The sequence below is a fragment of the Paramisgurnus dabryanus genome, chromosome 18 (assembly GCF_030506205.2).
Source record: "Paramisgurnus dabryanus chromosome 18, PD_genome_1.1, whole genome shotgun sequence".
NCBI lineage: Eukaryota > Metazoa > Chordata > Actinopteri > Cypriniformes > Cobitidae > Paramisgurnus > Paramisgurnus dabryanus.
Genome location: NC_133354.1, coordinates 10,192,855 through 10,206,368, shown reverse-complemented (window position 1 = coordinate 10,206,368; position 13,514 = coordinate 10,192,855). Strand labels below are relative to the sequence as shown.

General features: G+C 36.7%; 3 protein-coding genes across 6 annotated transcripts in view; 1 reads left to right on the top strand and 2 right to left on the bottom strand.

Moving 5' to 3' along the window:
• The window catches only part of cacna1bb (calcium channel, voltage-dependent, N type, alpha 1B subunit, b), a 170,526-nt gene that overhangs the window by 87,481 nt on the left and 69,531 nt on the right, over positions 1 to 13,514 (top strand). For all 4 annotated transcript variants that reach the window (XM_065244126.1, XM_065244125.1, XM_065244122.1 and 1 more), the window contains exons 7-13: positions 10,625 to 10,740; positions 11,077 to 11,166; positions 11,407 to 11,496; positions 11,970 to 12,188; positions 12,475 to 12,587; positions 12,847 to 12,959; positions 13,052 to 13,183. In XM_065244126.1, coding sequence (XP_065100198.1) covers positions 10,625 to 10,740; positions 11,077 to 11,166; positions 11,407 to 11,496; positions 11,970 to 12,188; positions 12,475 to 12,587; positions 12,847 to 12,959; positions 13,052 to 13,183 — 873 coding nt within the window. The remainder of the gene's footprint in view (positions 1 to 10,624; positions 10,741 to 11,076; positions 11,167 to 11,406; positions 11,497 to 11,969; positions 12,189 to 12,474; positions 12,588 to 12,846; positions 12,960 to 13,051; positions 13,184 to 13,514) is intronic.
• Positions 3,210 to 6,853, bottom strand: LOC135721697 (GTPase IMAP family member 8). Its single transcript, XM_073812623.1, has 5 exons — positions 6,775 to 6,853; positions 5,732 to 6,457; positions 5,271 to 5,380; positions 4,114 to 4,780; positions 3,210 to 3,981 (listed from the first exon to the last, which is right to left on the bottom strand). The coding sequence occupies exons 1-5, from the start codon at positions 6,851 to 6,853 to the stop codon at positions 3,737 to 3,739; spliced, it is 1,827 nt and encodes a 608-aa protein (XP_073668724.1). The 3' UTR covers positions 3,210 to 3,736.
• Positions 6,959 to 7,950, bottom strand: LOC141281031 (GTPase IMAP family member 4-like). Its single transcript, XM_073812622.1, has 2 exons — positions 7,817 to 7,950; positions 6,959 to 7,707 (listed from the first exon to the last, which is right to left on the bottom strand). The coding sequence occupies exons 1-2, from the start codon at positions 7,878 to 7,880 to the stop codon at positions 6,959 to 6,961; spliced, it is 813 nt and encodes a 270-aa protein (XP_073668723.1). The 5' UTR covers positions 7,881 to 7,950.

Below are 13,514 nucleotides of genomic sequence, written 5' to 3'. Positions count from 1 at the left end.
GCCAGTTATTTATTTTCCTTGGCCGAGAAACAGCGTGCCACTCCCTGAAATTCATAGGGTCGTAGCTCAGGCACCTTCAGTCCGGGGTGTTCGCCCTTCGGGTCCCTTATCTTACCCGAGTGGGCCTTTTCAACGAGCCAACCCCCGACTCTCTAACCCTTTCTGTAGCCGACGGTCTCCTGAATTTCAAACGTCCGTGGCTCGGTCGCTTTAAGTCCTAGGCATTCGCCCTTGGCGTCCCTTATCCTACCTGAGAGGGCCTTTCAAACGAGCCAACCCTGACGCTAACCCTTTCCCCGGCTGAGATACAGCAGTCATTCCCCTGATTTTCCCACGACTGTAGCTTGGATGCCTTTGGGTCGCTTATACCCGAGGGGACTTAAGGTGCCCGAGCTACAGCCATGGAAAAAATCGGGGAAAGGACCACCGTATCTCGGCCGGGGAAAGGGCTAGAGACTCGTGGGTGGCTTGTTGTAAAGGCCCTCTTGGGTAGGATAAGGGACCTGAAGGGCGAACGCCCTGGACTTAAGGTACCTGAGCTAAGGCCAAGGAAAAATCCGGGAAGGGTTGACCATATCTCGGCCCGAGAAAGGGCTAGAGACTCGCGAGTGGGCTCGTCGGATAAAGATTTTTTTGCTTCTTTGAAACCGACAACACATTAAGCCAGCAAAGAGTTGGATGGATATCTGGCCTGAGTTTCAGACACCAGGAAGTCTCTGCTCACATTCCCTGCTATTTGCAGCCTCTCTATCAAGACTAAGACCTTGTTCACGCTGTCAGTCCAAAACTGATTTTGTTGCATGTCTGACTGGACAGACTCACTGTCCACATTGTGTATCACAACTGTTAAGATCCGATCTGTGCGTCCTGTAGGGTTTTGCCATTTTCTGGATTATCTGCACTGTTTCTATGGCAATGACGTCACACTGGCACAACAATCGTGTTTACATTTTACGTGACGCAACAGCATGACGTAACCGAAAAGCTACAAAAATACGATCAGAGCGGTCAGACTTAAATGTATTTCTGGAAATGTGATTTGAAAAGTATTTCAAACCACCTCTGGATATAGCTTGAAACAGAAAAGAAAAAAACAGATTTCATGTGGTTTTTAGCCGTTCACACATTCTAAATGTGATTGGGTTCCAATCGAATATGCACCAAAATCAGATTTGGACTGACAGTAATAACAAGAACTAATACAACTCTTTCTGCACTGGCTGTCTGTGAGATGCTTGATTCTCAATTTTGAAAATCAGCTTCTGCTTTAGTTAAATTCGAGTAGCATGTTGCATACTGAAATTAGGTCGTTTTATATTTTGATAATGAAATACATTTAAATACAAACAGTTGTAAAGCAGGATAAAAACCTGTATGTGGTGCATTCACTTCATGTTTTTAGAGATTAAAAGGTTAAACAAGAATCTCTGGTTTAAATTTTTCCTGTTACTTTTACTTTTTTAATACTCAAGTACAATTTTAATGTGGTACTTTTTACTTTTACTCAAGTATAATTCTGGCCAGATACTTTTACTTTTAATTGAGTAAAATTTACACTCAGTACTTGTACTTTCACTTGAGTAACATTTTTGAGTACTTTTTACACCTCTGCTGACGTTCTTCCCAAACTGAAATGAAACACAGTGTTTTGAGTTTTCCTCCTCTGTGTGTCATGTTGTTTGCACATGTGATATCAGGAAGCAAGGTAATGTGCATGTGACAACAAGAGGTGACGCGCTGCGCAATCGAGTTACCCCCTCCCACTTCTGAATGTTTTACTGAGATTTCTAATCCCGTCCGAATTGACGGCACAATTTTTTTATGTATTATTATGCAGATTGTGGGGCATTGTAAAGATAAATATAAACATAATATTTGGGATGGAGCAGTCCAAGCTTACTCTTTGTCTGCTTACTTAGATGACCGCTTTGATTCTTCATCCAGATCCACAAAAGCATTTGATTTGGGTAGGGACACTAGGGACATGTCCCTACCAATATTTAGGGAACACTGTATTGTCCCGCCTTGTCACTCACATCGCTAATATGATTGGCTTTGCCTTTCTGAAATCATCTGAAATCATTTTTTGCACGAACAATAAAATAAATGCTAACTACAGTAGTTATTTTTTTGTTTGTGCTTTTTTGATGGCTGTTAAATAATGTGTTATATTATTTTTTGCTGAAGCAGTTTTGGAGGACATCTGATCAGTATTTTACTTGCCCAGTCAGAATTTTCACTGGCATCACAAAAAAGTTAAACATGAAATAAAAATAACATAGGCCTATTCTATATTTGTTGTTTTTGAAACGTGCAACTTTAATAAATATGATACCTAAGATTATATAATGACATTATTTACGTCCCCACAAATGTCAAAATCACAACATACGCCCTTTACCTCTTCAATGAATGTTACAATACTTGCTATTTATGTCAGGCACTGTATACTCTATACACATTTTTTTCCACTTGCTTGTACATTATTTAGCTGTCAACAACCACACAGTTTACAAATTGAAAACTATATTTAATTATTCAATAGCCCATTGTCATAAAGTTACTTTAAAAATACAATAATTATATTTTTGAAATTGCAGATATGAGGTGTATTCAATAATAACAAGGAACTTACAGGAATGAGTTGAAAATGTGTTTTTATCTGCCTCAGATCTTTCTTACATTTATAGGCTTTTCAAACATCTTAATGCTAGAGATAATTTAAAGAATAATTCTCTCAAAGGATGATGTTATTTCCCATTTTAGTGGATGACAAGATGCAGGTGTTTTGCCGATCTATGAATTGTGCCTATTTATATACTAAAATGTACATATTTTAGATACACATATTCTGTGAACTACTGACAACATTTATCCCAAATTTAAAATAAAATAAAAAAATTTGATTGAGCAGCATTACATTTAAATTACTTTGTCAATCCTAAGGTTTGCCTATGATGTATTTCAGCAGACACTGGAAGGGAATAAGGATTGGAATAAGGATTTTCATTTTCATTTCATTCATTTTAATTTATTTATTTATTTCAAGCCAATAGTATAACAATGGAAGAATACTCAATAATAAGAATAATAATAACTAGCACTTATGCTTGAAATGGAGTGGGGAGAAGTAAAACTTATTGAACCCCACCCCAGTCTATTAAAGAATTTATACCAACTGAACAAAATGCTTCCGTCTTCAATTATATCAATGGAAAAAAGAAAGAGAAAAAAAAACATAAAATAAATAATGGTAATAATAATACCTCGTCAAGAAACATTATTCTAGTTGTATATGTGCACAACCATACTGTACGGACATACTATACATATTCAAATATTACCGCAAGTAACATTGATTTATCAAATACCAACAATGGTAGACTGAATACACACAAGGGTACATAACAATGAAGGACAGCTACCAACAATAAACATTTTCTTATTCATTCCTACTTAACAATGTGTCTGTAAAGAAGCTGAAGCAGTTAGCTGTACATGGTGCTGTCATGATCTTCTTGTCTACATCTGACGTTGATTGAGCAGGATTTGCGATTAGTATTCATATGATCAAATCACTCTTTTCAGATGGAAGCTTGACGACAAAATTTCGATCCACTAAGTACAGGTGGAAATTTACTGCTGGTCATTGTCTAACATGTTACAAGCTTATATCTTAATGCTGTGATTATTCCTGTTTACAGACTACATACAGTACTGTATATAATGCAGTAATTTATTTTATCTGCATATTACTAACAGATTTCATATCGTCTGCTGGGTGTTTGGGCACTGGAATATCATCTTTGACATTCTCCATCTTCTGATATCGAGAACTGGATACAGTGCTCATGGTGTCATATGCAGGTGATGTTGCCTCATATCCTGGGTGTCTGAGCCATTGAGACACTTTAAAAGCAGAATTGAGTGCATCAACTCCATATAAACTGTTGACATCAGAAAATCCAGAATCTCCACTCACTGGAAAAACATTGATTTTTTGTTAAACATTTAGGTAGCATATATAAATAAACACTTATTATTATATTAATATAATACAGTAATTTAATATGATAATGGTGGGAGATTAACCATCAGTAAATAGAAACATACTGCTTGGGATTGCACCATTGAAGCTTTCTCTTCTGTGAGTTGGCTGTCTGGATTCTTCTTCGAGATCCACCACTACTGCTTTCAACACCCTGTCTATAAGTTCATCCTCACGTTTCATCCACTCTTCTTCAGTCAGTGTCTTGAGGGCTGCTGATGTTGGCTTATTTTCTTTCTTTTCCAGAGTGAAGTATTCACCTCTGTTTTTTGCCACCATCAGTTCAATCATCTTGAGCAAATTTGTGATCTGAGATCTGTTACTCCAGTCGTTCTCTATCACATGATATCGGTTTCCACACTTTCTTACCAATTCTTGCAGAGCTTCTCCCTCACATGCAATATATTCTTCAACTGGTCTGTATATCTGACAGTATCCTGTATTGAATAATATTATAGTATGTCTCCAGACATTCTCCCCAAAAAGCCTCATTAGGTCGGTCACTGCTTCCTGATTTTGTTTTGTAAATGGCTTATAAACAGGTAACACTAGCAGGAATGCATGTGGACCTGGAGAACAAACTGTGACGCTGCGTAAAATTTCTTTAGCATTTTCTACAGTTGATGTGGACCAGCCTGGTGTGTCCACCACAGATATTTGACATCCCCCAATTTGCTTCTGTTTCAACACACATTGTCTTGTGAATGGATGTGTGTCACTGATCTGATAACCCTATAAAAAATTCAATATTCAATATCAAGTTATTATTAATGAAGCTATCAATACACAAAGTTATGACAACACTTTAACTCATCAAAATAGTTAAAGCAATTTAGGGCAAGGTTAACTAAATAGGACAAATTCAAATTTTCATGAGAGTGCAATTTCAAAAAAGCGCTGATTGAAGTGGAAATTTCTGCAGGTGATTACTCTTAAGTGTACATTAAATAACTCAATTTAAGGCATGCTTTTTGTACATTAAATAATGTGCAAATTCAAGTAAATTGACTACAAATGCAATATAATAATAACAAAAGCAAAAACAATCATGTTCATGCCTTTGCAGTGCTCATTTTTTACTACAGGGTACATGTCTTTAGTAAATCCTGACAGTAGTTTAATGGCAAAAGCACTGGCGAAGCTGTTAGTAAGTTGAAATGACTTGTACAGCTAATTTGTTTATCTGTAAAAATGTAAGGCAATGTGTACAGTATACCTTTACCTTTTGATCAAAAAAATATCCATGCAGAATGTTGTTTCCAGAAGTGCTCTTTCCAGCTCCTTTTTCTCCGAAAAGCACAATCCTCACATTTGAGAGATTGTATTTCCTTTCTATAGTGTTAATAAATTTTGATACATAATACAAACAACATAATACAAATATTATGTACAGTTATAATTATAAAATATACATTACAAATAATTATCTTTAAATTGTTTTATTTCTCTATAGATACTTTTTATTGTTTTATCATTTTAATTCATATACAAGGTCATTTTACAGTGCTTTCTGGGATTGTAGTTAATTACAACAAGTATTATATATTTTAACAACATTTATTAGCTTTAATTAAAAATTTGTAACTATGTAATTTATCTAGGAACTAACTGGTTTTATGCTTAGAGCACGTATATTTTTCACTTGCAATTTCATATTATAAAAATATGTAACTGTGCACCTACCCTTTAGCAGTTCTTGAAAGATATCTCTTTGTCTCATCACTTTCATCATATTTGTTTTGGCTGTTTTCATCTTGAGGTTATACTCAGTGAATGGATTCTCATTCATTGGTGGTACAAAGGGAAGGCCGTTGTTCTCCATAACCATTTCCTCGATCTTCTCAAGGAGTTCTGTGACTTGTGTGCTGTCAGTGTGTAACTTACAGTTAAAAACATGATATCTGTATCCACATTGTTCCAATAGCCACTGTAGATGCTCTCCTTCTGCCTCAATACGTTCCTCAATAGTTGTATCTCCAAGCCAATCTCCCCAGGTAAACAACACAATTGTATGACTCCAGACATTCTTCCCTAAAAGACTCATGTGTTCTTCCACTCCTCTGCGTACGTGCCTGTTAAATGCTGTGACAACTGAAACAATTAACAGAATCACATGTGGACCTGGAGGACATAGATAGACACTACGTCTAATCTCAAGTTTGTCAATTTCTGGTGTCTTTTCAAGAGAGTGATTGTAGTGCCAGCCTGGGGTGTCGACCACAGTCAGCTGCCTGTCATGTACTTCAGCCTGACCAACTGTGCAGGACATGGTATTGCGCCATGTTGTTTTCCCACTAACTTTAACTTTAAAAACCTCTTTGCCTATAATGAGGTTGCCTGTAGAAGTCTTTCCAACATGTATTCCTCCAAGCATTAGGATTTGTATATCAGTCAGATGCTGTTTATCATCTAAACAGGAAAATCAAAAATGTTTACTAATTGCTTAAAAATCTTCATACGGTAGTGCACTTGAGGTTTACAACTCACAGGTCCCACTTTTATAAGATTATTAGGCCCAACCCAGCCCGTCCCACACCACTGTATCTATTTTTACAGCTTACCCGGCACCCACGGTGATTAAATAGACATACTAGGCATTGTAATGTAAATGAAAACAGGCTTTATTTCAGTCTAAAAGTGCTTGGAAACAGTGATCAGATTACATCACACATATACACTGAACAACATGGGTTTTTAAAAAAATGTAGTGGCCCGCCCCAACCCACTTCGCAAATAAAGTGACAATTTCTGCACCCGCCCCAACTCGACCTGCGGGTTACCCAGGTATTGGGACAACCCGCACATCACTAGTCGGAATAACTTTATGTAGTCCTATTAAAAGCCATTTGGTTATTTAGAGTTTATTATTTAGACTGATATTATATATTTTTCTACTGTATTAGATAGATGCTATCTGCTGTATGCAATAAAGAATTTCCTACCTCTGATGTGTGCATCCAGCTCAGACTTTTTTCTTTTCACAGCAGGAATTCTCTGAGTGGTTTGTTCTCTTATTGAATCGTCTCTCTTTTCCTCTAAAGTGAACTTTTTGGATATTTTAAAACTTTGCCCATTGTTTATTGCCATCATTTTCTCAATTTTTTCCAGCAAAGCAATCACTTGAAAACTGTCATGCCTTTCATGAATGTCAAGTACATGATATCTGTTCTGACACCTGCTCAAAAGTTTTTTAAAGTCTGGGCACTTTTTAAGATGATTTTTTAAAGATGTATCATCATGTGGAGCAATAGAGCTGAACAACACAATAATGTGATTCCAGACAGTCTCAGAGAAAAACTCCAGATGCTTCTCTAAACCTAAGCCATACTCTCTATCAAAAGAGCAATCTACAGGAATGACCAGAAGGAATGCATGAGGTCCTGGAGAACATAGTGTTGGACTTCTCATTATTTCCAGTAAATCAAACTTTGGAGTGTTTTCCGCAAGGTAATGCCACCACCAGCCTGGTGTGTCAACCACAGTCACATGTCGTCCATGTACATTTGCTGAAGCTTGAACAGATCGTGCTGTTCTTCTTCCAACAACAAAAGCATCTTTTCCCAGAATGATGTTTCCTACTGAACTTTTTCCACTTTCATTTCTTCCAAACACATCTCGACCCCCAATCAACACAATTCTTATCTCAGAGAGTTTGTTGTCTTTAAAAAAAGTTAAAGAAAAAGTTAATTTACATTTCAAAAGACAAGCCTAAAGTCAAACTGTGGAAATAACATGTCTAAATAGATTTAAAGGCATTTGAAAACTTACTGGAATCAGATATTTTGAAGCTCTCCTGCACTGCTCCGTCTTGCTTTGTCCTTTGATCTGACATTTTTCTTGTATTTCAGTTCTTTGTTTCTTATATCTAAATACTGATAAATTATATCAAACTTTGTTTAAAAAGTCATTTATAATTAGATAGTTTGCATCCAAATGGTTGCAGGCAAGCCAGCTTAAAACTTTCCAGTTTAGTTGCATAGATGTAAGCAAACCTTTGGCACAAATGTGAAGCATTCTGGGAAAACCCGTCAGATGTCAGGCACAAACATTTTCAGAAAAATAAAAAAATTACATCTCTACATCTACAACATATATTTCTGAAAAATCTAGGCAAATTTTGAGCTACTGTGATGTTGGCTGCCTAAACATCTTTGTCTTAGTTTACATGCAACCATGCAACCAAAGATTTTCAAAATGTCCACGCTGGCCGGAGTTTTTAGAAAGAATCGGTTTCAGAGGCGAATTCTCTGTTTGCGTGTAAACGAAGGGTGCAAATGAAGGGAAATCTGTTTTTCAAAATAACCACGTATGTGTAAACAGGGCCTTATTTACTGTATCTCTATAGCGCTGTTTTCACTATCCTAAAAACAGGCTGATGTCTTCCTTGTTCTATGAAGTCCCTCCTTCAGAAATACGTAACGCGTTCTGATTGTGTAGTTTGTTTAGTGTGTTGTGATTCGATAGCAGCTTAGCCAGAGCCGTTGGAGCAGCTGGCGACTGTTGTATTCCTGTGGGCGGAGTTTAGTCAGAAACCGTTCGCTGTAGGCTTTGAAAAGCAAATTCTGTTAAAGAAAATATATTGCCTGGCAGTGAAGTTTGAGTCTTATAATTTTGCAGGTATTATTTATGCTCTAACAGTAACATTACACACTAACTAAAGTTTGAGAAATGGAATCAGGAAAACGGGACCTTTAAATAGTATTATAGATTTAATAGATCAACACTAGAATCGTTTTTCTATTTAATCTGTAAATAAAGTAACTTATAATAAGGCTCTTATACACACAGAAAATTAGTTCAATAAGTGAAATACATTGATTAGAATAAATTTTTTACCACAGTAAAGTGACTTTTACTTGTAATATTTGATTGTTGTGCTTTTATTTTCATTGCCTCTCTTTAAACCTGTTTTTCTCAAAACTGCGTTCCTGAAAATCAAAGCGATTAGCCGACTAAATATGAGCATAACTTTTATTTTAGACAAGCTACAGTATGAAAGCAACAAACAGATTTGGAAAGGGCTTAAACAGCTTTCATATGATATCAAAACCTAACATTGGTCAAATTTCACCATGTCATGGGTTTTCCCAGATCGCATCACAAATTTGTAGCTTTTATTTAAAATATAGCAGACATACAGTACAGTATTTAGGGACAGTATTCTCACAAAACACCAAAATGGCAAAATAGTCAGTAGTAAAATATGTATGATTTAGTAAATATGTATGCTTTACTCATGCTGCAAATAGGACTACTTCATTAGAAGTTTAAATTGATCATTTCTCATGTAAATTTGCGACCATCTTTGCACTAAATATGAACAATATACAATTTACTTCCTGATAAAGGAAAATTATTATTAGTAGGTATGAATGCATTAATGTGTAAAAAATTTAAATGAAAGTAAAAAAAGACCTGCACACCTTTTCCCCACTGTGTTATTTAAAAATACGTAAGTTAACATGATGTTTCTTTAATGCCATTGTTTAATTTGTCAACAAACACAGCTGATCTCAAATGTTTAAGATGGCGCTTGCAAGTACAGTACACAACATTTTCATAAACACAGTAACACACAGACAACCCATTCCTTCGCTTACCTCAAATTAAATATCTTGTCACGTGTAGCCTTTCCTCTTTCTTTACCCTGGTTTGTAGTAGTGTGTCTGCATACAGTTTTAAGGATTAAACATGGATTGATTGATAGATTGAATTTTAAGTTGTTTCAGTCCGAAAAATTCCCTGTGCCGTACTCTTTCTTTTGTGTAGTTTACTGTACAAATGTGGTTCCACCTTCTGTCACTGGGGACAGCTGTTTGAAAGGAGAGAGCAATTTTAGCGAAAATTTGTGACCATCTTTGAACTAAATATGAGCAAAATGTACTTTTTGATAAAGGAAAATTATATAAGGGCTCAGAAAGGATGACAGTAGCCACAAGCCAGTTGTAGGTATGACTGCATGAATGTGTTTAAAATTAAAGTAAAAAAAAAGACCTGCACACCTTTTCCACACTCTGTTATTTAAAAATATTGTAAGTTAACATGATGTTTTTCTAATGCCATTGTTCTAATTTGTCAACAAACACAGCGGATCTAAAAGGTTTAAGATGGCGCTTGCAAGTACTGTACAATACACAACATTTTCATAAACACAGTAACACACAGACAACCCATTCCTTCACTTACCTCACATTAAATATCTTGTCATCCGTAGCCTTTCCTCTTTCTTCACCCTGGTTTTTAGTAGTGTGTCTGCATACAGTTTTAATGATCAAACATGGATTGATTGATAGATTGAATTTTAAGTTGTTTCAGTCCGAAAAATTTCCTGTGTCGTACTCCTTTTGTTTTCTGTCTCTGCCTGTTAAAGTTTTACTTTCTCTTGTGTAGTTAACTGTACAAAGGTGGCTCCACCTTCTGCCACCGGGACAGCTGTTTGAAAGGAGAGAGCAATTTCAGCAAACATGTTATGCTACTTCTGTTGCATAAACTGAGACGCATACGGCTGACAAATTTGTAGTTAATGCAGTGACAAAATGCATTATTGTGTGCGTATATGTTTGTGTTTGGTCTCAGGGAGTTTGCCAAAGAGAGAGAACGAGTGGAGAAAAGGCAGGAGTTCCTGAAGCTCCGCAGACAACAGCAGATTGAGAGAGAGCTCACTGGATACCTGGAGTGGATCTGCAAAGCAGGTGAGTCTTAGATATACTTGTTATGTGTTTATTTTGCTGTATATCCACACACACCATATCTTTTATGGTTCTCACATGCTTAATTTGCTAAAATACTTAAATAATATTTCTTAATGATAAGGCAGGCAGTTTTATTGTGTAGCCTATAGCTTTGAAAGCATCTCACTCACCCTATAGAGCAACAACAAAAATGGTCTAAATAATTTAACCAATATATTGTGTATCTTAATTTAAAAAATATTGTCTATCCTAGCTTTAACCTAAACCTACAGATTATGTATGGTTCTGCATATAATTTATAATGTGATATAATGCATAATACGTTTTTTGTTACAGAGGAGGTGTTGCTGGCTGAGGAGGACCAGAATGCTGAGGAGAAATCTCCTCTGGATGGTGCGTGGTATAGGAGAAAACAGAACAATCCAGGTGAAAAGAGGGCTACTGTAGGGCATAGGACTGATTTATCATAGTATGCTAAGATAAACCAGGCCAGTGGAAGAAAGTTTATGCTTAAACCTGTAGGTTTGTAGATTTCCGCAAGTTTGCAAACTGGAGGTCCGACCTTTGTATTTTTTTGCACTTTTCCAAATTTTTTAGGAAAAATTATTCTGGTATGATGTTTTTTGCTTCCTAACTATATGTGTGCTTGTTCATTTGTTTGTTTAGTTTTAAAAAGAGCAAAGAGCAGAAAGGGTAGAAATGACCTCATAAGTGCTGAGGAAGGAGATGAACCTTTCACAGACATCTCTTCTGTTGGTAAGGCTTCACCTTTGACCTTGTCTCCTACCAGAAACAGCTAACATACCTGAAACATTTGGTGCACATGCTGGGGCAAGTCAACACCCTCATATTCCTCAACAGTTTCCTGCATCCCTCCACCACCCTTCATAACCAGAAATTCCAGGGGAGTGTTCTGGGTTTGTGCCAAATACAGAGCCCTCTCCTCAGTCAATGTGCCAAATACACAATGCCATTTATTTTATCTGACTTGTTTATAAGTGTGAACTCGAGAAAGAACATGATACTGTACATCTACTATAAGTTTTGTTGAATTTAACCCATCAGATGATGACTTTGAAACTCCTGAAGTGTTTGCAACTGTGCCCTATGCATTAGATGTTCAGCCAATGATCCATGGACATGATGTCTAAAGCTGAAACTAGGTTATAGGTCATTTTTTCTTAAATCTCTTGAATATATTTCACTTCATTTGTGTTCCTCCTCTCTAGCGCCTCCTGGATCACCGTTTGCCAGAGCAAGCCTAAAGAGCAGTAAGAATGACAGCTCATCGTACTTCCGTCGGAAGGAGAAGAGGGTTCGCTTTTTCATTCGACGGATGGTGAAGGCACAAAGTTTTTATTGGATTGTCCTGTGTTTGGTGGGACTGAACACATTGTGTGTGGCCATAGTTCACTATGACCAGCCTGAATGGCTCACCAGGGCTTTGTGTAAGTTGTGTTCTTCTTGTTTAACAAGAGTTTATTCAGGCTTTTAAAGAAATACCATATTTATCCACTCTTATTTAACACTACTTTGAATTCTGAGTTAAGTTGAATTAATCTTTAACATGGTAGCATGATTGTTTTATATGTATGAAAAATATTGAGGTTTTATTCCCTAGCTCTACCTTGTAGTATGAATGTTGGATGAATATGAATGGTTGTGTGACTCAAGGTAGAAACTTGGTTGTTGATGGAAAACCTAATCTCTTCTTTCATTTCTACTGGCTGTTAGACCTGGCAGAGTTTGTGTTCCTGGGTCTGTTTCTGACAGAAATGACCCTGAAGATGTACGGCCTGGGGCCTAGAAACTACTTTCACTCTTCATTTAACTGTTTTGACTTTGGGGTGAGTCACATACTCATGATTCAGGAAGGCCTAGTGAATTCTGATCCAGTCTGATATTATGATCCAGTCTTAAAGTACAATGATACTCATAACTCCTCAACGCCACAGGGACAGGCAAAGATTATGAAGTGTTTTTTTCCTAGTAATTTAAATAAAAGTTTTTTTTAACAATGGCTACCTGCTTGTTTAAATAAGAAACAAAACAAAGCAAACACACATAGAGTACTGTAACTAAGAAATTCTTGGTTTATATTGTCAGGTGATAGTGGGGAGTATTTTTGAAGTGATATGGGCAGCGATCCAGCCCGGCGCGTCTTTTGGCATCAGTGTTCTGAGAGCCCTGCGTCTGCTCCGTATATTTAAAGTAACCAAGTAAGTAGATAAATATCTTCTTCAGGCATTGTAAACATTAAGAGTAGATAGTCTCCATTTTATTTACTCCCCTTATCTTGCTTTCATTGCAGATACTGGAACTCTCTAAGGAATCTTGTGGTTTCTCTGTTGAACTCAATGAAGTCCATTATCAGCTTGCTCTTCCTCCTCTTCCTCTTCATTGTGGTGTTTGCTCTGTTGGGAATGCAGCTTTTTGGAGGCCAGTAAGTAAAATCTAAAATTACTTTACATGCTGGTCAAAACACAATGATTTCACTTTTATTTACTCTCATGTTAAATCAAACTTGTATGACATCATTCAAGCACTTTCTTGCTTGTAGCACACAAGAATTTTGACCAAAATGTCCAAGCTGCTTTTTCCCAAAAAATTAAAGCAAACTGACTCTTCCCCATCCACACTTATTGTTTATATTTTGTCAAAATCCAATCCATTCATCCCAATCCATCCATATACAGTAATCCCTCTACCCGTGTGTTAGAGACTGATGGTGCATGCCAGCAGGGATTTAGATCTTTCCACCGTGAGCTCTGATT